This window comes from Rhinolophus ferrumequinum, chromosome X (genome assembly GCF_004115265.2).
Source record: "Rhinolophus ferrumequinum isolate MPI-CBG mRhiFer1 chromosome X, mRhiFer1_v1.p, whole genome shotgun sequence".
Taxonomy (NCBI): domain Eukaryota; kingdom Metazoa; phylum Chordata; class Mammalia; order Chiroptera; family Rhinolophidae; genus Rhinolophus; species Rhinolophus ferrumequinum.
Genome location: NC_046284.1, coordinates 40485743 through 40512366, shown reverse-complemented (window position 1 = coordinate 40512366; position 26624 = coordinate 40485743). Strand labels below are relative to the sequence as shown.

Sequence of the window (26624 nt, the reverse complement as noted above, 5' to 3'; positions counted from 1 at the left end):
GAAGCCACTCCTGTAGATGTCTAGGAAGAGAAATAATAAATCAGTAATTGCCGTGAATAACCAAGGCAAGAACACAGCTCACAAAGAAAGTGAAACGTCTCCAGAAAAGGAACTTAAAGATATGGAAATATGTGACTTAAACGACAGAGAATTCAATTTTCAGTTCTGAAAAAACTCAGTGAGATGCAAGAAAACACAGAGAGACAGTTTAATGGACTCAGAAACACAATCAAAGAACAACATGAGCATTTTACAAAAAGAGATTGAAATTTTAAAAAAGAACCAAATAGAATTTCAGGAGATTAAGAACTCAATAGAAGAAATGAAGAATGAAATAACCAGCTTAGGTAGTAGAGATGACCAGATGGAGGAAAGAATCAGTGACATCAAAGATAGAAACCTGAAAATTACACAGATGGAAGAAGAAAGAGACTTGAGACTTAAAAGAAATGAAAGAACTCTACAAGAACTTTCTGACTCCATCAGAAAGAGCAATATAAGAATAATGGGCATACCAGAAGGAGAAGAAAGAGATAAGGGAACACAGAGAATACTCAAACAAATAGTCGATGAGAAATTCCCAAAGTTGTGGACAGAACCGGACCCTCAAATCCAAGAAGCAAATAGAACACCTAATTACCTCAACCCCAACAGGCTTTCTCTAAGGCACATTGTATTCAAGCTGTCAAAAATCAACGACAAAGAAAGAATCCTCAAGGCAGCCAGGGAAAAGAAGATGGTAACCTACAAAGGAAAGCCAATTAGATTATCATCAGATTTTTCAGCAGAAATTCTACAAGCCAGGAGGGAGTGGAACCAAATATTCAAACTATTGAAAGACAAAAATTATGAGCCAAGAATAATATATCCAGCAAAAATATCCTTTAGATATGAAGGAGGAATAAAGACCTTCCCAGACATACAGAAGCTGAGGAAATTTTCTAATACACTACCTGCACTACAAGAAATACTAAAGGAGGATATTCGACCACCATCAACAGGGACAATTTGTGGCAACCAAAACATAAAAAGGGGGAGAGTAAAGGCCTGAACTGGAATATGGGAATGGAGAAAGTAAGCGTTTTAAAGAAAATGGAATATTCTAAATATCAAACTTTCTTTTACTTAAACTTAAGGGTAACCACTCAAGAAAAATCCAGAACTGAAATATGTACTGTAATAAAAGAAGAAACAGAGGGAAACATCCTAGAATACCACCATTAAGAAATAATAGACAACAAGAAAAAGGCAAAGAAAAAATGGAGACACAGCCTTACCAGAAAAAATAAAGCTAGAATGACAGGAAATCCTCACATATCAATAATCACCTTAAATGTAAATGGACTAAACTCACCAATAAAAAGGCACAGAGTAGAAGACTGGATCAAAAAACTAAACCCAACCATATGCTGTCTCCAAGAGACACATCTCAGCTACAAGGACAAGCATAGACTCAAAGTGAAAGGGTGGAAATTGACACTCCAAGCAAATGGTACGCAGAGAAAATCAGGTGTAGCCCTAATGATATCAGATGAAACAGACTTCAGGGTGAAAAAGATAACACGAGACAAACATGGATATTTCATAATGGTAAAGGGGACTATACAACAAGAAGACATAACAGTCATCAATATTTATGCCCCCAATCAGGGAGCACCGAAATATACCAAGCAATTACTAACAGAACTAAAGGGAGAAATTGACCAAAACACAGTTATACTAGGGGACCTAAATACATCACTGACAGCTATGGATAGATCATCCAAACAGAAAATAAATAACGAAATAGCAGCCCTAAATGACACATTAGATGAAATGGACATAATTGACATATATAGAGCACTACATCCTAAAACATCAGACTATACATTTTTCTAGTGTACATGGAACATTCTCAAGGATAGACCATATATTGGGACATAAAACCAGCCTCAGCAAATTTAAGAAGATTGAAATCATACCAAGCATATTCTCTGATCACAAGGCTTTGAAATTGGATATCAACTGCAAAAAGAAAGCAGGAAAAAACACAAATACATGGAGATTAAACAACATACTTTTAAAGAACAACTGGGTCACACAAGATATTAGAGGAGAGATCAAAAGATACATAGAAACAAATGACAGTGAAAACACATCCCACCAAAATTTTGGGAGGCAGTGAAAGCAGTTTTAAGAGGGAAATTTATATTTCTTATCTCAAGACACAAGAAAAATCCCAAATAAATAACCTCATGTTACACCTTAAAGAACTAGAAAAAGAAGAACAAATGAAACCCAAGTTCAGCAGAAGAAAGGAAATAACAACAATCAGAGCAGAACTAAATGAAATAGAGAACAAAAAGACAATAGAAAAAAATTAATGTGACAAAGAGCTGGATATTGGAAAAGATTAACAAAATTGACAAACCCTTGGCTAGACTCACTAAGATAAAAAGAGAGAAGACACTAATTAACAAAATCAGAAATGAAAAAGGGGAAGTTATCTCGGACACCACAGAAATACAAAGGATCCTCCAAGAATACTATGAAGGACTACATGCCACCAAATTCAATAACCTAGAAGAAATGGACAAGTTTTTAGAAACATATAGCCTTCCAAGGCCGAACCATGAAGAACTGGAAAATCTAAACATACCGATCACCAGTAATGAAATTGTATCAGTCATCCAAAACCTTCCCAAAAGCAACAGTCCGGGACCAGATGGCTTCACTAGTGAATTCTACCAAACCTTCAAAGAGGATCTAATGCCAATCCTGCTCAAACTCTGCAAAAAACTGAAGACGAGACACTACTCCCTAACTCATTTTATGAGGCCAAGATTACCCTGATACCAAAACCTGGTAAGGACAACACACAAAAAAAAATACTACAGAGCAATATCTCTGATGAATACAGATTCAAAAATCCTAAACAAAATTCTAGCAAATAGAATACAAGAATGCATTAAAAAGATCATTCATCCCGACCAAGTGGGGTTCATCCATGGGGCACAAGGATGGTTCAACATCCACAAATCCATCAATGTGATCCATCACATAAAGAAAATAAAGGACAAAAGTCATATGATTGTATCAATTGCTGCAGAAAAAGCATTTGACAAGATACAACATCCATTTATGATTAAAACACGTAATAAAATAGGTATAGAAGGAAAATACCTTAACATAATAAAGGCCATATATGACAAGCCCTCAGCTAATCTCATAATTAATGGTGAAAAACTGAAGCCCTTTGCTCTACGTTCAGGAACACAACAGGGTTGTCCTATATCACCTCTGCTTTTCAACATAGTGTTGGAAATCCTTGCCAGAGCAATCAGGCAAGAGAAAGAAATAAAAGGTATACACATTGGAAATGAAGAAGTTAAATTGTCACTCTTTGCAGATGACAGGATGCTATATATAGAAAACCCTAAAGACTCCACTAATAAGCTATTGGAAACAATCAACGAATACAGTAAAGTTGCTGGCTACAAAATTAACGTACAAAAGTCCACTGTATTCCTATATATTAACAATGAAATCTCGGAAAAAGAAATACAAAAAAACAATTACTTTTGCAATGGCAGAAAAAAGAATAAAATACCTACGAATAAACTTAACCAAGGATGTGAAGGACCTATATGCTGAAAAGTATAAGACATTTTTGAAAGAAATTGAAGAAGATAGAAAGAAACGGAAAGACATTCCGTGCTCATGGATTGGAAGAATCAACATAGTTAAAATGGCCATATTACCCAAAGCAATGTACAGATTTAATGCAATCCCCATCAAAATCCCAATGGCATTTTTTAAGAAATAGAACAAAAAATCATCAGATTTGTTTGGAACCACCAAAGACCCCGAATAGACAAAGCAATCTTAAGAAAAAAGAGCAATACTGGAGGTATCACACTCCCTGACTTTAGCTTGTACTACAGGGCTACAATAATTAAAACAGCATGGTACTGGCAGAAAAACAGACACATAGACCAAAGGAATGGAATTGAGAACCCAGAAATAAAACCACATAAATACGGACAGATAATTTTTGACAAAGAAGCTAAAAACATACAATGGAGGAAAGACAGCCTCTTCAATAAATGGTGCTGGGAGAATTGGAAAGCCACATGCAAAAGAATGAAACTGGACTGCTATCTGTCACCATGTACCAAAATTAATTCAAAATGGATTAAAGAGTTAAGCATAAGACCTGATACAATAAACTGCATAGAAGAAAACATAGGTACTAAACTTATGGACCTTGGGTACAAAGAGCATTTTATGAATTTGACTCCAAACGCAGTGGAAGTGAAAGCTAAAATAAACGAATGGGACTATATGAAAGTTAAAAGCTTCTGTACAGCAAAAGAAACCATTGACAAAATAAAGAGGCAACCAACTGAATGGGAGAAGATTTTTGGAAACAGTGTCCCCAATAAGGGGCTAATATCCAAAATATACAAGGAACTCATGAAACTCAACAACAAAAAAACAAACAACCCAATTGAAAAATGGGCAGAGGACCTGAAGAGCCATTTCTCTAAAGAGGACATACAAATGGCAAATAGACATATGAAAAAATGCTCAACATCACTAATCATCAGAGAAATGCAAATAAAAACCACAATGAGATATCACCTCACCCCAGTCAGAATGGCTATCATCAACAAGACAAATAATAACAAGTGCTGGGGAGGCTGTGGAGAAATAGGAACACTCATACACTGTTGGTGGGAATGCAGACTGGTGCAGCGTTATGGAAGGCAGTGTGGAGTTTCCCCAAAAATTACGAATAGAATTACCATATGACACAGCAATCCCTCTCCAGGGTATCTACCCAAAAAATCTGAAAACATCTACACATAAAGACACGTGTGCTCCAATGTTCATTGCAGCTTTGTTTATGGTGGCCAAGACATGGAAACAACCAAAATGTCCTTCGATAGATGAATGGATAAAGAAGTTGTGGTATATATACAGAATGGAATATTATTCGGCAGTAAGAAAAGATGATATAGGAACATTTGTGACAACATGGATGGATCTTGAGAGTATAATGCTAAGTGAAATACGTCAGACAGAAAAAGCAGAGAACTATATGATTTCACTGATATGTGGTATATAAACCAAAAACAACAAAAGAACAAGACAAACAAATGATAAACAAAAACTCATAGACACAGACAATAGTTTAGTGGTTACCAGAGGGTAAGGGGGTTGGGGGTGGGAGATGAGGGTAAGGGGGATCAAATATATGGTGATGGAAGAACTGACTCTGGGTGGTGAACACACAATGGGATTTATAGATGATGTAATACAGAGTACACCTGAAATCTATGTCATTTTAATAACAATTGTCACCCCAATAAATTAAATAAATAAATAAATAAATAAACTGGATGAGATTAACTGCAAATTAGACATTTCCTAAGAAATGATCAGTGAACACAAAGACATCATAAAAAAAAACAGCAAAAATCAAACACAGAAAGAAAAATACTGAAAAAGAATGAATAGAAAGAACATCAATGTTCTGTGGAAAACTACAAGTGGCCTAATATACATATAATTAGTGTCGCAGAAGAATAGTTTGGGTGACAGAAAAGATATTTGAAGAAATAACAGCCCCTAATTTTCAAATATCGTGAAAATAATAAACCCACAAATTCAAGAAACTCCATGAACTCCAAGCAAAAGAAACATGAAAACTACACAAAGATACATAATAATCAAATTACTTAAAAAGAAACGATAAAAAGAAAATGGAAAAAGCAGCCAGAAAAAGACACATTAGGTTCAGTAAAACAGATATTGACAACACGGTTTTCACTGGAAACAACACAACCCAGAGGGCAATGGAGAAACCTCATTCAAGTTCTGTAGTGAAAGGAAAAATGTGTCAACCTAGAATTTTGTACTAGCAGAAGTATCTTTCAAAATTGAAGGCAAAATAAAGACACTTTCAGACATGCAGAAGCTGAAATAACTCATCACGAGCAGACCAGCAGTAAAAGTAATGATAAAGTATTTCTTTCAGATTGAAGGGGAATAACGTACATGGAAACATGGACCTACACAAAGGAATAAATTGTACTTCAGATGGTAACTATGGAAGTAAACATAAGACATTATTCCAATTATTTAAATATCTTTAAAGAAACAAATGACTGTTTAAAGCAAAAATAATAAGGCTGTGTAGCATTTGTAATATATACAGAAGTAAAAGGTACAGCAACAATACAACAAAGGCCAAGAGGAAAAGAAATAGAAATATACTGAAGGTCCCTATACTATATATGAAATGGTGTAATAGTACTTGAAGGTACACTGTGAAAAGTTAAATATTATACTTTAAACCCTAAAACAATCACTAACATAACAAAGTTATAGTGAATGAGGCCAGAAAGTAAATAGAAATTTTATTACATTTTTAATTTTTAAAAATTTATGTTTCGATTACCATTGACATAGAATATTACATTAGTTTCAGGTGTACAAAACACTATGGTGATTAGACATTTATATACCATATAGAGTGATAACCCTAATAAGTCTAATACCCACCTGACACTGTACATAGTTATTACATTATTGACTATATTCCCTATGCAGTACTTTACATCCCCATGACTATTTTCTTTCAATTATACTTGACATTCAATATTATTTTATATCAGTTTCAGGTGTACACCATAGCAGTTAGACACTTATATAATTTATGAAGTGATCCCCCAATAAGTAGCACCCCTCTGACATTATAGCTCTTACAATATTATTGACTATATACCCCATATGTTACTTTACAACCTCATGACTGTTTTGTAACTACCTACTTGTACTTCTTAATATATTCACATTTCTCACCCCCGTCCCATCTGGTAACCATCAGTTTGTAATCATTATCTATGAGACTGTTTCTGTTTTGTTTGTTCGATTATTTTGTTCTTTTCAATCCACATGTAAGGGAGATCATATGGTGTTTGTCTTTCTCAGTCAGACATATTCTATAATTTAATTGTAATTTTAATGTGATCCTCGGAATTGGCAGGCTTAGCGTTTACCTATTCTGCCATCTTGAAATCACTCCAATAAGTAGGAATTTTAAAATATAATTTAAAGGATGGCAGAAAAAGAGGAGAGACAGTTACAAAGAATAGATAAGACTAAAAGGAAACACATGAGACAGTAGATTTAAACCCATTAATATCAATAATCACATTAAATATAAACAATCTTAACACTGCAATTAAATGTCAGATTGTCAGATTTGATTTTAAAAAAAATGCTACTATATTTCCATAATGACACAAACTGATTAAAAATAAAAGGATGGAGAAAACTGTTAACACTTTTCAAAAGAAAGCTGGTATGAATATATTAATATCAGAAAAATAGACTTCACAGCAAAGATTATTACCAGGAATATAAAGAAAGTGATTTAATCATGTCAAAGGTGTAAATTCACCGAGACGACATCACAATCCTAAACATGATGTATCTGATAATGAAATAGGAAAATCATAGGCAGTCAGGGACACATGGCGTAGGACCTCAAGGCCAAAGAGAACAGTAGCCGACAGGAAAAAAAAATGTAGAGAAGGGAACTAGCGGCTACTGCATCAGACTTTAGAGTCAGCCAAGGCACCAGTCCAGGTGCAGGTGGGTGGGGTGCGGGGTGGGGGGCAATCAGCTTTTACTTCTGGTAAACAACTTAAAGATTGCAGACTCAAGGAGGTACAGTCCCCTAGTCTCCATCGCAGTTCAGCCTGTGGGGCATTCCATTCGGACCTCCCCCCGCCTCCCCCCTACTCGGAGAGCTCTATTCTAGTGCTTTTCGCTTTTGCAATAAAACTGTATACTGCATAAATTTACCTCTCCGAGTCCGCGTTCTCATTCTTCGAGTACGTGAGACCACGAACTCCAGGCACCAGTATATACAGCATATAAAATATATATGTTGGATTGAGGTGTGCAAAACAAGTTGTTCACTAGTAGGGACAGGACTATGGACACACATGTATAAGAGTGAATTAAAAAACATGTTTTTGTATGAAACTGAGCATAACAAAATTGAGTGATAAACACATTTACTAAGCAACTTCTGGTTATCTTCTAAGAGGTAAAAACTCCTGGAAAACCACTTCTGGTTATCACGTAAGAAGTAAACAAATCCAAGGAAAAGAGGATAAAAGCAGAACTCCAGAGCAATGCTGTGAGTAGTCTGACTGGGTGCTCCGGCTAAGATCCTCTGTGAGGCTCTGAGTGAGACACTATCTGACAGTCATCTGCAAGGGGCAAACCGCGATACTCTGGGACTCGCTGAAGTTCTTCCTTGCAAGATCAGCTTGCCTCAGACCTGTCGTGGGCCCAGTCGCCTCTCCCGGACCAGGGACCTTCACCACCTCAATTGACTCTGGGACTTTGTTCGTTATTAAATTTTATTCTATTCTGTATAACCTTCTGTGCTTACCAGAGCATTGGCCTCTGGAGGGACACTTGCTCCCAAATAAAGCTGTTACTCACTCTATCTGAACCTGTGTGCAGGGACTCTGTTCCCCACTCACGTCACGAGTACCACACAGAGACTTAGGGCCCTGCAGAGGGGTTAATGTCCCCTTGACTTTCAGGAATAGACTGAAATGTGGCAACTGCCCTTATAGGAGCTCGCAAAAACCAGACATCAGAATACTGTATCAATAACAGCTTCAGAATTGATAAAGCAAAAATGATAGAACTTTAAGAAGGAGAAATCCACAAGTAGTTTTGGAGATTTCAGTAGTCTTAATAATTGATAAAGCCAACATTGTAGTGTGCCTAGGGGGTGGGTGGTAATGATAATCAATAAAAAGAAGAAGTATACATTCAGAATGTCAGATGGCAAAAGTATACATTTAGAATGTCAGAAACAGTTTGGGAGACAATGAGGAAAAACTGAGGGTTGCTAGATGGGCGGGAGGGGTGGGGGGTGGGGGGGAGGGTGAGGGGATTGGAGGGCAGTCGGTGACCACAGGATGGCCACGGGGTTTGAAAATTAATCTGGGGAACGTAATTTGGTGGTTACCAGAGGGTAAGGGGGTTGGGGGGTGGGGGATGAGGGTGAGGGGGATCAAATGTATGGTGATGGAAGGGGAGCTGACTCTGGGTGGTGAACACACAGTGTGATTTATGGATGATGTGATACAGAATTGCACACCTGAAATCTATGTAATTTTACTAACAATTGTCACCCCAATAAATTAAAAATAAAAAAAATAAAAAAAAAGAATGTCAGAATGTCAGACAGTATTACGTTCTGCGGAGAAAAATAAAACAAGGTATGAAAAAGGGACAAAGGCATGGGGGAGGCATGCTCTTTTGTGTAAGTTGCTCATGGAATACCTTGCTGATGAAGTAACATTGGAGCAGAAACCTGAAGGCAAGGGAATAAGCCATATGTTTATCTGGGAATGAAAATTATTCCAGGCAAGGGCAGAATTCTTGAGGAGGGCAAAAATGGCTGGTGTACTGAGATTCACAAGGACGCCAGTAGAGCTGGAGAAGAACTAACCAGGAAGAATGAGGCAAGAGAGGAAGACGGTAGGGAGGCAAATAATGTAGATGTTTACAAGTCCTTAAAGGACTCTAGTTTTTATCCTAAATGAGATGAGAAGTCATTAGAGAATTGTGAAGAATGACATGATCTGACTTACATTTTAAAAATATCAATCTGATGGTTTTTGGAAAACAGACTAAAGGAAAACAAGTGCAGAAAGGAGACCTATTAGGAGGCTCCTTTGTAATAAGTGAAGTAAAAGAGGGCTAGTGCTAGGGTAGTAGGTGTGGAGATGGTGGTAAGATGTAATTAGATTCTGGGTATATTTTGAAGGTACAATCAATAAGATTGGCTAAGGATTAGACATGGGCTATGAAAGAAAGTGACAAGTTAAGGATGGCTCTGAGGATTCTGAGCTGAGCAACTAGAAGGTTGAAGTTGACATTTTCTAAAATGGGGAAAAATGCAGGATGAACATGTTTAGAGGTACAAGGACGGAGATTAAGAGTGTGGTTTAAGAAAGTTAAGTTTCATATGCCTATTATACAGTAGTCCCCCCTTATCCACGGGATATACGTTCTAAGACGCACAGTGGATGCCTAAAACAGCAGATAGTACTGAGCCCTATCTATATTAGGTTTTCCTTTACATACATACCTTTTCACTTAAAGGAAATACTTTATAGCTTTGGCATATCCAAATTGCCAGCATTAGTACTCTTGCGCTTTGGGACATTATTAAGTAAAATCAGGGTTACTTGAACCCAAACACTGCAATACCATAATACTTGATCTGATAACAGAGACAGCTACTACATGACTGATGAGAAGGTAGCATATACAGCATGGATACACTGGACAAAGAGATGATTCACATCCTAGGCAGGATGGAAGGGGACGGCTCAATATTTCATCATGCTACTCAAAACAACAAACAATTTAACAATTATGAATCACGTCTTTCTGAAATTTTTCATTTAACATTTTCAGACTGTTGGTAACTGTGGATAACTGAAACTGCAGAAAGTGAAACCACAATAAAGGGGGGGCTACTGTACATCCACGGGAGAGTGTTGAATAGGCAACAGGTAATATAGTTCTGCATTTTGTGTGTGTGTGTGTGTGTGTGTGTGTGTATACACTGTGCGTCTTAGAATGTATATCCCGTGGATAAGGGGGGACTACTGTATAATAGGCATATGAAACTTAACTTTCTCAAACCACACTCTTAATCTCCCTCCTTGTATCTCTAAACATGTTCATCCTGCATTTTTCCCCATTTTAAAAAATGTCAACTTCAACCTTCTAGTTGCTCAGCTCAGAATCCTCAGTGCCATCCTTAACTGTATACACAAACACACACACACACACACACAAACACACACACGCACATGCAAATATACATGCGCACATATAGAATAAAAGGTCTAAAGAGAAAATTACCAAAATACTATGACTTGTCATCTCTGAGGAATAGAATAATGGGTGATGTTTATTTGTTTATTTTCTTCTTGTATTTAAATTTTCCAATTTTTCAACAATAAAGCTATACTACTCATCATCAGAAATAATGAAAGTATTTTTTGTTTTAAATAAGGAATTGGGTGATTATTTTGAAAATGAGTTGAAGTAATACCCTGTGAAAAAAAGGCCAGGATTGGATATCACAGTTTTGAGGTTGAGGCAGCTGGGTCTTTCTAGAGAATATAAGGAACCTGGGGAGGAAGCTTAAGATGGTAATGATAGGAAATGAGAGTGAAGGTAACAACAGAAACATTAAGGAGATATGTAAGATAACAGAATCAGTATTCAAAAGGGGAGAGTGGATTAAATCCAGTTAAATGAAATTTGACATAGATGAATGTTTCTAGACATGGATATTAAAAAGTCATCTTGTACTTGAACTGAATTCTGAAAGCCTAAGTGAAAAAGAAAAGAAGGCAGTTCCAGCATAGACACCATACAGAACACAAAGATGTGAAACTATGCTGGAATAAAGAAAGGACTATTCCTAGGTGCAAAAGGTGCCAGTGGAAGAGTTCATGAGATGAGGCTCTAGAGGTAGGCAGAAACTCGCTTCAATCCTATGGGTTACGCCACACATTTTAAGCTTTATCCTAAAAGAAAGAACCATTAAAAGATAATAGACGAGTGACGTCATAGGAATGGCGGCAGCAGGGCGCACTTTCTGAGTTCTCCTCTGGATCTTGTTGCAAACGGGACCTATAACCCATCAAAGAAATTTTCGCTCACCACACAGAATAGTGGGGAGATTCCTGGATTACTTGAAGCTAAGAAATTCTTGAAGGTACGCTAATTGGACGAGCAAGGAAAGGAAAAAGAGGAGCGGCGTGAGAGCGCCCGGCCAGCAGCGGCGGGAGAGCCCAGCCCCCAACGGAGCCTCAGCTGACGGGGGCGAAAACCGAAAACCGCTGTGCCGGGCACGCACGGGATCCCAGGCGGAGCGGAGAGCGCGGGGACCAGGAGGTGGGCTCTTTCTCTGCGTCCCGCGGCTGATTTCTCCCACCGGGAAACCGGCCAGGGCGCCCTACTGTGAACAAGGAGCACAGACTCCATACCTGGGCCCCTCCCCCGCCCCGCTCTTCCAGGCACACACGGGATCCCAGGCGGAGCGGAGAGCACAGAGACCGGGGATGGGCTCTTTCCCTGCATCCCACGGCTGATTTCTCCCGCTGGGAAGGCGGCGCGCCCTGCGGCGGAGGGGGGCGCAGTCTCCATACCTGGGCCCCCCCCCCCCGCCCTGCTCTTCCAATCCTACCCCGCCCTTCCAGAGACTGGGTCTGGAAACCGCAGTGGAGCCCCGCTGTGCCAGGCACGCACGGGAGCGGAGAGCGCAGAGACCGGGGGTGGGCTCTTTCCCTGCATCCCACGGCTGATTTCTCCCACCGGGAAACCGGCCAGGGGGCCCTACTGTGAACAAGGAGCACAGACTCCATACCTGGGCCCCTCCCCCGCCCCGCTCTCCCGGGCAAGGAGGGAATCCCAGGACGGAGCAGAGAGCTCAGAGACCAGTGGTGGGCTCTTTCCCTGCGTCCCACGGCTGATTTCTCCCGCCGGGAAGGCAGCACGCCCTGCGGCGGTCGGGGGGCGCAGTCTCCATACCTGGGCCCCTCCCCCCCCTCTTCCAATCCTACCCCGCCCTTCCAGAGATTGGGACTGGAAACCGCGGTGGAACCCTGCTGTGACAGGCAAGCACGGGAGCCCAAGGCGGAGCGGAGAGCGCAGAGACCGGAGGTGGGCTCTTTTCCTGCGTCCCACGGCTGATTTCTCCAGCCGGGAAGGCGGCGCGCCCTGCGGCGGACGGGGGGCGCAGTCTCCATACCTAGGCCCCTCCCCCGCCCCGCTCTTCCAATCTTACTCCACCCTTCCAGAGACTTAAACCGGCCCCTGAACCGAGGAGTGGTATCTGAGGCTCAGGCTTTGGGATGCCTGACGGGCAGCCCTGACCCAGGCAGACTGGGTAGTGTGTGTGATTTTGGCTGCGCTAGGAGAGAAGAGACGCCTCCACCCCCAGCCACCACCTTTTCTGGCCTGCGGGAAGAGGGCGACGCACGGCTGGGCTGGGAGAGTGAAGACCCCTCCATCCCCAGCCCCCACCCTTCCTGGCTTGCCTAGGGTGGGGTGGGTGCAGCTGCCGAGACACACCCGGAGATCAGCAGTGAGGCAGGCGCAGCTCTGGGCTTTCAGCAGATCAGAAATCTCCCGCCCGCACTCACACACACACACTGAAGAGGTGCCTTAAGACTCAAGAGTTTTGGTCACGTATCTGGTGGTGCCACTCTCAGCGTGCATTTGTGCAGGCAAGGGCAGAAACTGCACTGACATTGTAAAAACTATCATCCAGACCCCTCAGGCCCACGCATTTAAGTCTGCAGTCCCAAAGTCTCTCTGGGCACCAGGTGACCGGCTCTGCCTGCGCAATAAGCAGGGGGCTCCTTGGTACAGCAGAGAACAACCTGGACATTGCTTGGTGGGCTTAGGCCGAGACTGTCGCTGCTTTTTGTATTGCTTTGTTTTGTCTTGTTTTGCTTTGTCTTCATATCTTTGATATCTTTGCCTCTGTCGAGTGGGGGTTATCAGGTGGTTTTGCATGTGAACGTATTTGATATTTTTCTTTGTTGCTGTTGTTGCTGTTGTGCTTGGTGATTTGCTTTGTTCTGAAACTGCCCTGCCGGGGCCCAGCTTGTGAGGCACGGTCAGCAGATCAGAAATCTCCCGCCCGCACCCATACACACACACTGAAGGAGTGCCCTAGGACTCTGGAGCTCTGGACAAAGGATTGGTGGTGCTACTCTCGGTGTGCATACGTGCGGACAAGGGCAGAAGCTGCACTGACTTTGTGGAGACTATCATCCAGACCCCTCAGGCCCACGCTTTTAAGTCTGCAGTCCCAAAGTCTCTCTGAGCACCAGGTGACTGGCTCTGCCTGCGCAATAAGCAGGGGGCTCTTTGGTACAGCAGAGGACAACCTGGTCATTGCTTGGTGGGCTCAGGCCGAGACGGTCGCTGCTTTTTGTTTTGCTTTGTTTTGCTTTGCTTGGTTTTGTTTTGCTTTGTCTTGTATCTTTGATATCTTTGCCTGTGTCGAGCGGGGGTTATCGGCTGTTTTTTTCTTTTTTTTTTTTTTTTTTTCTTCTTTGCTGTTGTCGTTGCTGCTGTGCTTGGTGATTTGCCTTGTTCTGGGACTTCCCTGCCGGGGCCCAGCTTGGGTGGCACGGGACTCGGCATGTCCGGGGGCCAACTCCAGACCAAATCGGAGTGCAGCCGGGTTGGACCTGCAGGTCACACACCTAGAGGGGGTTCTCAGCAGGCTCTGGAGCCCATAGAGGCCAAATCACATTGGGGTGGTCAGCCCTCACGCAGCAGAGTGCCCTGCGGGGGGCAGAGCCAAGTCTCACGGCAGGTCAGCCCAGGAGTTGACCCCACCTGCTCACTAGCGGGAAGCAATTAAAGATCTTCTTGAACGGGACAGTGTACACAACACAAGACTCACATTTGGAGCACACGCAGAGGAGGACGACGTGGTGCGAGTCAAATATAAAGGACACATACTACATAAGATCACCTAGCAAGAACTAAGAACTCTAGGGGATCTACCTAATATATCAAAATAAACACAGTCAGCCAGAATGGGGAAACAAAGATACACGTCCCAAATAAAAGAACAGAAGAAGCTTCCACAATCGGAACCAAATGAAGCAGACGTAACCAACCTCTCAGAGACAGAGTTCAGAACAATGGTGATAAGAATGTTTAAGGAGCTTAGAGAAGACATAAAGAAGGATGTAGAAATCATAACGAAAAACCAGTTGGAACTAAAGAACACAATTACCGAAATTAAGAACTCACTTGAAGGAATTACCAGCAGGCTAGATGAAGCAGAGGATCGAATCAGCGACTTAGAAGACAAGGTAGCAGAGATCACCCAAACGGAACAACAGAAAGAAAAAAGAATAAAAAACAATGAGGATGGCCTAAGAGACCTCTGGGATAACATCAAGCGCAACAACATGCACAGCATAGGAATACCAGAAGGTGAAGAGAGCAAGCAAGGCATTGAGAACATATTTGAAGTAATAATGTCTGAAAACTTCCCCAACCTGATGAAGGAAACCAACATACAAATCCAGGAAGTGCAGAGAGTTCCAACCAGGATTAACCCAAACAGGTCCACACCAAGACACATTATAGTTAAAATGGCAAAGCTTAAAGACAAAGAGAGAATCCTAAAAGCAGGAAGAGAAACACAGAGGGTTACATACAAGGGAACTCCCATAAGACTATCAAATGATTTTTCTACAGAAACATTGAAGGCCAGGAGGGAGTGGCAGGAGATACTTAAAGTGATGGAAAACAAAGATTGCTTTATCCACCAAGGCTATCATTTAAAGTTGATGGAGAGATAAAGAGCTTTCCAGAAAAAAATAAGCTAAAGGAATTTATTACCACCAAGCCAGCATTGCAAGAAATACTAAAAGGACTTCTGTAAATAGAAAAAAGATCAAAACAACCTAACTACAAATTTAAAAATGGTAATATCTATGTACCTATCAATAATCACTTTAAATGTAAATGGATTAAATGCTCCAATCAAAAGACATAGGGTGGCTGACTGGATAAGACAGCAAGACCCTTGTATATGCTGTATACAAGAGACTCACCTCAGAACAAAAGACACACAGAGGATGAAAGTGAAGGGTTGGAGTAAGATATTTCATGCAAATGGAAACGAGAAAAAAGCTGGAGTTGCAATACTTATTTCTGACAAAATAGACTTTAAAATGAAGAACATACTAAAAGATAAAGATGGGCACTATATAATAATAAAGGGATCGATCCGACAAGAGGACATAACCCTAGTAAACATCTATGCACCCAACATAGGAGCACCTAAATATATAAAACAGGTACTGACTGACATAAAGGCAGAGATCAACAGTAACACTATTATAGTCAAGGACTTCAACACACCTCTGACCACAAGGGACAGGTCTTCCAGACAGAAAATCAATATGGAAACAACAGCCTTAAATGATACATTGGACCACTTGGATTTAATCGATATTTTCAGAACATTTCACCCCAATGCTGCAAAATACACCTTTTTCTCAAGCGCACATGGAACATTTTCCAAGATAGATCATATGTTAGGCCACAAAACAAGTCTTGATAAATTTAAGAAAATTGAAATCATACCAATTTTCTTCTCTGATCACAATGCTATGAAATTAGAAATGAACTACAGGAAAAAAACTGGAAGACACACCAATTCATGGAGGCTGAATAACTTATTACTAAATAATGAATGGGTCAAGCAGGAGATCAAGGAAGAAATCAAAAGATATCTCGAGATAAACGAAAATGAAAACACGACGACCCAAAATCTATGGGATGCCACGAAAGCAGTCCTAAGAGGGAAATTCATAGCTTTGCAGGCCTACCTAAAGAAACAAGAAACATCACTAATCAACAGTTTATCTTCACATTTAAGGGATTTGGAAAAAGAACAGCAAAATAAGCCCAAAGGGAACACAAGGAAGGAGATAATAAAGATCAGAGCAGAAATAAATGAAATAGAAACCAGAAAAACAATACAAAAGATCAATGAATCCAAGAGTTGGTTCTTAGAGAAGATAAACAAAATCGACAAACCTTTAGCCAGACTCATTTAAAAAAAAAGAGAGAGTACCCAAATTAATAAAATCAGAAATGAAAGAGGAGAAGTGACAACAGACACTGCAGAAATACAAAGAGTTTTAAGAAGTTACTATGAGCAACTATATGCCAACAAATTTGACAATTTGGAAGAAATGGACAATTTTCTAGAGGCGTACAACCTTCCAAGGCTAACTCAAGAAGAAACAGAAAACCTGAATAGACTGATTACCACCACGGAAATTGAATCAGGAATCAACAGTCTCCCAACAAACAAAAGCCCTGGACCAGATGGCTTTACAGGTGAATTTTACAAAGCGTTCAAAAAAGAATTATCACCAATTCTCCTCAAGCTCTTCCAAAAAATCCAGAAGGAGGGAAGACTCCCAAACACTTTTTACGAAGCCACTATCACCCTGATTGGAAAATCAGACAAAGACACCACAAAAAAAGAAAACTACAGGCCGATATCTTTAATGAACATAGATGCAAAAATCCTCAACAAAATATTAGCAAACAGAATTCAGCAATACATTAAAAAGATCATTCACCACGAGCAAGTGGGATTCATTCCTGGTATGCAGGGGTGGTTCAACATCCGCAAATCTATTAATGTGATACACCACATTAACAAAATGAAAAATAAAAATCACATGATCATATCAATAGATGCAGAAAAAGCATTTGATAAAATCCAACAGCCATTTATGATAAAAACCCTTAAGAAAGTGGGAATAGAGGGATCTTATCTCAACATAATAAAGGCCATATATGACAAACCCACAGCTAACATCATACTCACTGGGGAAAAGCTAAAACCATTCCCCCTAAGATCAGGAACAAGGCAAGGATGCCCACTATCTCCGCTTCTATAAAACATAGTTCTGGAAGTTCTTGCCACAGCAATCAGACAAGAAAAAGAAATAAAAGGCATCCAGATTGGTAAGGAGGAAGTAAAGTTATCATTGTATGCAGATGATATGATACTATATATAGAGAACCCTAAAGACTCCACCAAGAAGCTACTAGAGCTGATAGATGAATTTAGTAAAGTGGCAGGATACAAAATTAATATTCAGAAATCAGTTGCATTTGTATATACCAATAATAAAACATCAGAAGGAGAAATTAAAAAAACAATCCCATTTACAATCGCTACAAAGACTATAAAATACCTGGGAATAAATTTAACCAAAGAAGTAAAAGATCTATACTCAGAAAATTATAAGACACTGAAGAAAGGAATGAAGGAAGATATAAATAGATGGAAACACATATCATGTTCATGGATAGGAAGAATTAATATAGTTAAAATGTCCATACTGCCTAAGGCAATATACATATTCAATGCAATTCCTATCAAACTGCCAAAATCGTTTTTCACAGGAATAGAACATATAATCCTAAAATTTATATGGGACCATAAAAGACCCCGAATAGCAAAGGCAATCTGAGAAATAAGAACAAAGTGGGAGGTATAACAATACCTGACTTCAAATTATACTACAAGGCTACAGTAATCAAAACAGCATGGTACTGGCATAAAAACAGACACATAGATCAATGGAACAGAATAGAGAGTCCAGAAATAAATCCACGCCTATAAGGCCATTTAATCTACGACAATGGAAGCAAGAATGTACGATGGAGTAATGACAGTCTATTCAATAAATGGTGCTGGGAAACCTGGACAGACACATGCAAAAAAATGAAGTTGGACCACCTCCTTACACCATATACAAAAATAAATTCAAAATGGCTTAAAGGCTTAAATGTAAGGTCTGAAACCATAAAATACCTAGAAGAAAATATAGGAAGAAACTTCTCAGACATTACCCGGAGTAAGATTTTTATTGATATACACCCTCGCTCGAGGGAAGTAAGAGAAAAAATAAACATGTGGGATTATATCAAACTAAAAAGTTTTTTCACAGCAAAGGAAACCATCAATAAAACAAGAAGGGATCCTACTGAATGGGAAAAGATATTTGCCAATGATATATCTGATAAGGGATTAATATCACAAATCTATGGAAAACTTACTCAACCCAACTCCAAAAAAACAAACGATCCAATTAAAAAATGGGCAGAGGACTTGAAGAGACATTTTTCTGAAAAGGACATACAGATGGCAAACAGACATATGAAGGAATGCTCAACCTCACTAACCATCAGAGAAATGCAAATAAAAACCACAATGAGATATCACCTCACCCCAGTCAAAATGGCTATCATCAATAAATCAACAAACAACAAGTGCTGGCGCGGATGTGGAGAAAAGGGAACGCTTGTGCACTGTTGGTGGGATTGCAGACTGGTGCAGCCGCTATGGAAAACAGTATGCAGGTATCTCAAAATTCTGAAAATGGAACTACCTTATGATCCAGTAATTCCACTCCTAGGTATCTATCCGGAGAAATCCAGAACTTCAATTCAAAAATCTTTATGCACTCCTATGTTTATTGCAGCACTATACACAATAGCTAAGACATGGAAACAACCAAAATGCCCATCGGTAGATGACTGGATTAAGAAACTGTGGTACATTTATACAATGGAGTATTATGCAGCCATAAAGAAGAAAGAAATCTTACTATTTGCAACAACATGGATGGATCTAGAGAACATTATGTTAAGTGAAATAAGTCAGACAGAGAAAGATAAGTACCATATGATCTCACTTATTTGCGGATTCTAAAGAAAAGAATAAGTGAATGAACTAATCAGAAACAGTTTGGGAGACAATGAGGAAAAACTGAGGGTTGCTAGATGGGCGGGAGGGGTGGGGGGTGGAGGGGAGTGTGAGGGGATTGGAGGGCAGTCGGTGACCACAGGATGGCCACGGGGTTTGAAAATTAATCTGGGGAACGTAATTTGGTGGTTACCAGAGCGTAAGGGGGTTGGGGGGTGGGGGATGAGGGTGAGGGGGATCGGATGTATGGTGATGGAAGGGGAGCTCGCTCTGGGTGGTGAACACACGGTGTGATTTATGGATGATGTGATACACAATTGCACAACTGAAATCTATGTAATTCTGCTGACAATTGTCACCCCAATAAATTAAAAATAAATTAAAAAAAAAAAAAAAGAATTATCATCAATTCTCCTCAAGCTCTTCCAAAAAATCCAGAAGGAGGGAAGACTCACAAACACATTTTACGAAGCCACTATCACTCTGATCCCAAAATCAGACAAAGACACCACAAAAAAAGAAAACTACAGGCCAATATCTTTAATGAACATAGATGCAAAAATCCTCAACAAAATATTAGCAAACAGAATTCAGCAATACATTAAAAAGATCATTCACCACGATCAAGTGGGATTCATCCCTGGTATGCAGGGGTGGTTCAACATCCGCAAATCTATTAATGTGATACACCACATTAACAAAATGAAAAATAAAAATCACATGATCATATCAATAGATGCAGAAAAAGCATTTGATAAAATCCAACAGCCATTTATGATAAAAACCCTTAAGAAAGTGGGAATAGAGGGATCTTATCTCAACATAATAAAGGCCATATATGACAAACCCACAGCTAACATAATACTCAATGGGGAAAAGCTAAAACCATTCCCCCTAAGATCAGGAACAAGGCAAGGATGCTCACTATCTCCGCTTCTATTCAACATAGTTCTGGAAGTTCTTTCCACAGCAATCAGACAAGAAAAAGAAATAAAAGGCATCCAGATTGGTAAGGAGGAAGTAAAGTTATCATTGTATGCAGATGATATGATACTATATATAGAGAACCCTAAAGACTCCACCAAGAAGCTACTAGAGCTGATAGATGAATTTAGTAAAGTGGCAGGATACAAAATTAATATTCAGAAATCAGTTGCATTTGTATATACCAATAATAAAACATCAGAAGGAGAAATTAAAAAAACAATCCCATTTACAATCGCTCCAAAGACTATAAAATACCTGGGAATAAATTTAACCAAAGAAGTAAAAGATCTATACTCAGAAAATTATAAGACACTGAAGAAAGGAATGAAGGAAGATATAAATAGATGGAAACACATATCATGTTCATGGATAGGAAGAATTAGTATAGTTAAAATGTCCATACTGCCTAAGGCAATATACATATTCAATGCAATTCCTATCAAACTGCCAAAGTCGTTTTTCAGAGAAATAGAACATATAATCCTAAAATTTATATGGGACCATAAAAGACCCCGAATAGCAAAGGCAATCTTGAGAAATAAGAACAAAGTGGGAGGTATAACAATACCTGACTTCAAATTATACTACAAGGCTACAGTAATCAAAACAGCATGGTACTGGCATAAAAACAGACACATAGATCAATGGAACAGAATAGAGAGTCCAGAAATAAATCCACGCCTATATGGCCATTTAATCTACGACAATGGAAGCAAGAATGTACGATGGAGTAATGACAGTCTATTCAATAAACGGTGCTGGGAAACCTGGACAGACACATGCAAAAAAATGAAGTTGGACCACCTCCTTACACCATATACAAAAATAAATTCAAAATGGCTTAAAGGCTTAAATGTAAGGTCTGAAACCATAAAATACCTAGAAGAAAATATAGGAAGAAACTTCTCAGACATTACCCGGAGTAAGATTTTTACTGATATACACCCTCCCTCGAGGGAAGTAAGAGAAAAAATAAACATGTGGGATTATATCAAACTAAAAAGTTTTTTCACAGCAAAGGAAACCATCAATAAAACAAGAAGGGATCCTACTGAATGGGAAAAGATATTTGCCAATGATATATCTGATAAGGGATTAATATCACAAATCTATGGAAAACTTACTCAACCCAACTCCAAAAAAACAAACGATCCAATTAAAAAATGGGCAGAGGACTTGAAGAGACATTTTTCTGAAAAGGACATACAGATGGCAAACAGACATATGAAGGAATGCTCAACCTCACTAACCATCAGAGAAATGCAAATAAAAACCACAATGAGATACCACCTCACCCCAGTCAAAATGGCTATCATCAATAAATCAACAAACAACAAGTGCTGGCGCGGATGTGGAGAAAAGGGAACGCTTGTGCACTGTTGGTGGGATTGCAGACTGGTGCAGCCGCTATGGAAAACAGTATGCAGGTATCTCAAAATTCTGAAAATGGAACTACCTTATGATCCAGTAATTCCACTCCTAGGTATCTATCCGGAGAAATCCAGAACTTCAATTCAAAAATCTTTATGCACTCCTATGTTTATTGCAGCACTATACACAATAGCTAAGACATGGAAACAACCAAAATGTCCATCGGTAGATGACTGGATTAAGAAACTGTGGTACATTTATACAATGGAGTATTATGCAGCCATAAAGAAGAAAGAAATCTTACCATTTGCAACAACATGGATGGATTTAGAGAACATTATGTTAAGTGAAATAAGTCAGACAGAGAAAGATAAGTACCATATGATCTCACTTATTTGCGGATTCTAAAGAAAAGAATAAGTGAATGAACTAATCAGAAACAGTTTGGGAGACAATGAGGAAAAACTGAGGGTTGTTAGATGGGCGGGAGGGGTGGGGGGTGGGGGGGAGTGTGAGGGGATTGGAGGGCAGTCGGTGACCACAGGATGGCCACGGGGTTTGAAAATTAATCTGGGGAACGTAATTTGGTGGTTACCAGAGCGTAAGGGGGTTGGGGGGTGGGGGATGAGGGTGAGGGGGATCGGATGTATGGTGATGGAAGGGGAGCTGGCTCTGGGTGGTGAACACACGGTGTGATTTATGGATGATGTGATACACAATTGCACAACTGAAATCTATGTAATTCTGCTGACAATTGTCACCCCAATAAATTAAAAATAAATTAAAAAAAAAAAAAAAAAAAGAATTATCATCAATTCTCCTCAAGCTCTTCCAAAAAATCCAGAAGGAGGGAAGACTCACAAACACATTTTACGAAGCCACTATCACTCTGATCCCAAAATCAGACAAAGACACCACAAAAAAAGAAAACTACAGGCCAATATCTTTAATGAACATAGATGCAAAAATCCTCAACAAAATATTAGCAAACAGAATTCAGCAATACATTAAAAAGATCATTCACCACGATCAAGTGGGATTCATCCCTGGTATGCAGGGGTGGTTCAACATCCGCAAATCTATTAATGTGATACACCACATTAACAAAATGAAAAATAAAAATCACATGATCATATCAATAGATGCAGAAAAAGCTTTTGATAAAATCCAACAGCCATTTATGATAAAAACCCTTAAGAAAGTGGGAATAGAGGGATCTTATCTCAACATAATAAAGGCCATATATGACAAACCCACAGCTAACATCATACTCAATGGGGAAAAGCTAAAACCATTCCCCCTAAGATCAGGAACAAGGCAAGGATGCCCACTATCTCCGCTTCTATTCAACATAGTTCTGGAAGTTCTTTCCACAGCAATCAGACAAGAAAAAGAAATAAAAGGCATCCAGATTGGTAAGGAGGAAGTAAAGTTATCATTGTATGCAGATGATATGGTACTATATATAGAGAACCCTAAAGACTCCACCAAGAAGCTACTAGAGCTGATAGATGAATTTAGTAAAGTGGCAGGATACAAAATTAATATTCAGAAATCAGTTGCATTTGTATATACCAATAATAAAACATCAGAAGGAGAAATTAAAAAAACAATCCCATTTACAATCGCTCCAAAGACTGTAAAATACCTGGGAATAAATTTAACCAAAGAAGTAAAAGATCTATACTCAGAAAATTATAAGACACTGAAGAAAGGAATGAAGGAAGATATAAATAGATGGAAACACATATCATGTTCATGGATAGGAAGAATTAGTATAGTTAAAATGTCCATACTGCCTAAGGCAATATACATATTCAATGCAATTCCTATCAAACTGCCAACGTCGTTTTTTACAGAAATAGAACATATAATCCTAAAATTTATATGGGACCATAAAAGACGCCGAATAGCAAAGGCAATCTTGAGAAATAAGAACAAAGTGGGAGGTATAACAATACCTGACTTCAAATTATACTACAAGGCTACAGTAATCAAAACAGCATGGTACTGGCATAAAAACAGACACATAGATCAATGGAACAGAATAGAGAGTCCAGAAATAAATCCACGCCTATATGGCCATTTAATCTACGACAATGGAAGCAAGAATGTACGATGGAGTAATGACAGTCTATTCAATAAATGGTGCTGGGAAACCTGGACAGACACATGCAAAAAAATGAAGTTGGACCACCTCCTTACACCATATACAAAAATAAATTCAAAATGGCTTAAAGACTTAAATGTAAGGTCTGAAACCATAAAATACCTAGAAGAAAATATAGGAAGAAACTTCTCAGACATTACCCGGAGTAAGATTTTTACTGATATACACCCTCGCGCGAGGGAACTAAGAGAAAAAATAAACATGTGGGATTATATCAAACTAAAAAGTTTTTTCACAGCAAAGGAAACCATCAATAAAACAAGAAGGGATCCTACTGAATGGGAAAAGATATTTGCCAGTGATATATCTGATAAGGGATTAATATCACAAATCTATGGAAAACTTACTCAACCCAACTCCAAAAAAACAAACGATCCAATTAAAAAATGGGCAGAGGACTTGAAGAGACATTTTTCTGAAAAGGACATACAGATGGCAAACAGACATATGAAGGAATGCTCAACCTCACTAACCATCAGAGAAATGCAAATAAAAACCACAATGAGATACCACCTCACCCCAGTCAAAATGGCTATCATCAATAAATCAACAAACAACAAGTGCTGGCGCGGATGTGGAGAAAAGGGAACGCTTGTGCACTGTTGGTGGGATTGCAGACTGGTGCAGCCGCTATGGAAAACAGTATGGAGGTATCTCAAAATTCTGAAAATGGAACTACCGTATGATCCAGTAATTCCACTCCTAGGTATCTATCCGGAGAAATCCAGAACTTCAATTCAAAAATCTTTATGCACTCCTATGTTTATTGCAGCACTATACACAATAGCTAAGACATGGAAACAACCAAAATGCACATCGGTAGATGACTGGATTAAGAAACTGTGGTACATTTATACAATGGAGTATTACGCAGACATAAAGAAGAAAGAAATCTTACCATTTGCAACAACATGGATGGATCTAGAGAACATTATGTTAAGTGAAATAAGTCAGACAGAGAAAGATAAGTACCATATGATCTCACTTATTTGCGGATTCTAAAGAAAAGAATAAGTGAATGAACTAATCAGAAACAGTTTGGGAGACAATGAGGAAAAACTGAGGGTTGCTAGATGGGCGGGAGGGGTGGGGGGTGGGGGGGAGGGTGAGGGGATTGGAGGGCAGTCGGTGACCACAGGATGGCCATGGGGTTTGAAAATTAATCTGGGGAACGTAATTTGGTGGTTACCAGAGCGTAAGGGGGTTGGGGGGGGATGAGGGTGAGGGGGATCAAGTGTATGGTGATGGAGGGGGAGCTGACTCTGGGTGGTGAACACGCGGTGTGACTTATGGATGATGTGATACAGGGTTGCGCACCTGAGATCTATGTGATTATACTAACGATTGTCACCCCAATATATTAAAAATAAATTAAAAAAAAAAAGATAATAAATGGGAGCCACGTAGTCAGACTTGTGTCGTAGACCTATCACTCTTTCATCAGTGCAGAATACAGATTTAAAGGTAAGCAAAAGTGAGGAAAGGAAATGTCTGGAGATTGTTGCAGTAATCCAGGTGGGGAAAGATAGGGCCTGAACCAACACAAATGCAATAGAAAACAAGAGGTTGAAACAGATGCAAGTAATGTTAAGAAGCAATAATTATCTGTGACTGACTGGATGGGGGGGATGCATAAGAGAGAGGAATATATGATGATTCCAAAGTTGCTCCAAAGTCACTTGAGTGACTACATACTGTTACATTCACTCAAGCAACCACAGAGGACAAAAAATAGGTTTTTTGAAAAGAAAGTTCAGTTTCGACTATGAGGTATGTAGGAAAAGGCATCAGTGGGATGTGTGGAAGTGGAAGAAGCAAAGTGTTCTTGGAACCAAGTTCACACTTGGAGGTCTGGAGCCAAACAACTGGGTCTGAATTCTCACTGTACCACTTACTAGTTGTATGACCTGGAGCAAGTTATGATAATTTCTGAGTCTCAGCCTTTTCACAAAATAGGGATAACAACTCATAGTTATTGTGAAGATTAAATGAGAAAACACATTTAAAGAACTCAGAAAAGTAAACACGTAACAAGCATTCAACAAATGTTAATTCTTTCTGTGTGTACTTCTCTACCCACCAAAAAAATGAATACAAATTTTCTACTTCTCTACAATTAAAATATGTGGATTTAGACCATGTATTCATATAGAAGAATTTAGTAATACCCGATTTAAATAAAAAAGGAAACTATAGAGAATAAACACAATCAATGATAAAGAAATACATTATTCCTAGCAGTAATAGTAATAAAATAAATGTTTGCTGAATTAATAAATGAATAATTCTACCATCAAGACAAAATACAGGTATTACCACTAAAAGAGATGAATTATTTAGTTATATTAAATCAACACGATTTATGTAGTTATATTATGTAGTTATATTAAATCAACATATATTTAATATATAAATATATTAAATCAACATCAATTTTTCAACTAAAGCCCATATACAGGAAACGCACTGTCAGAGGATCAAGTCTCAATATAAAATACTATATATTGAGTCGGTTTTAGCTCAAGTGGTTACTTCATCATGGCAGACTTCTAAATGTAAGGAATAAGATATTTTTATACCTCTTTATGCATTCCACAGTTTGTTTTGGCTTGCTTCTTGTAACATAAGTTGAATGATTAAGAATCCTAGAAGTAAATTAACACATTAATTCCAGAACATATTAAAGAGAATAGTGTATACACATGATATAAA

General features: G+C 39.0%; 1 protein-coding gene across 2 annotated transcripts in view; it reads right to left on the bottom strand.

Moving 5' to 3' along the window:
• Window positions 1-26624, bottom strand: part of LRCH2 (leucine rich repeats and calponin homology domain containing 2) — a 169814-nt gene that overhangs the window by 54032 nt on the left and 89158 nt on the right. For both annotated transcript variants that reach the window (XM_033112466.1, XM_033112553.1), the window contains exon 12: window positions 26492-26557. In XM_033112466.1, the coding sequence (XP_032968357.1) occupies window positions 26492-26557 (66 nt within the window). The remainder of the gene's footprint in view (window positions 1-26491; window positions 26558-26624) is intronic.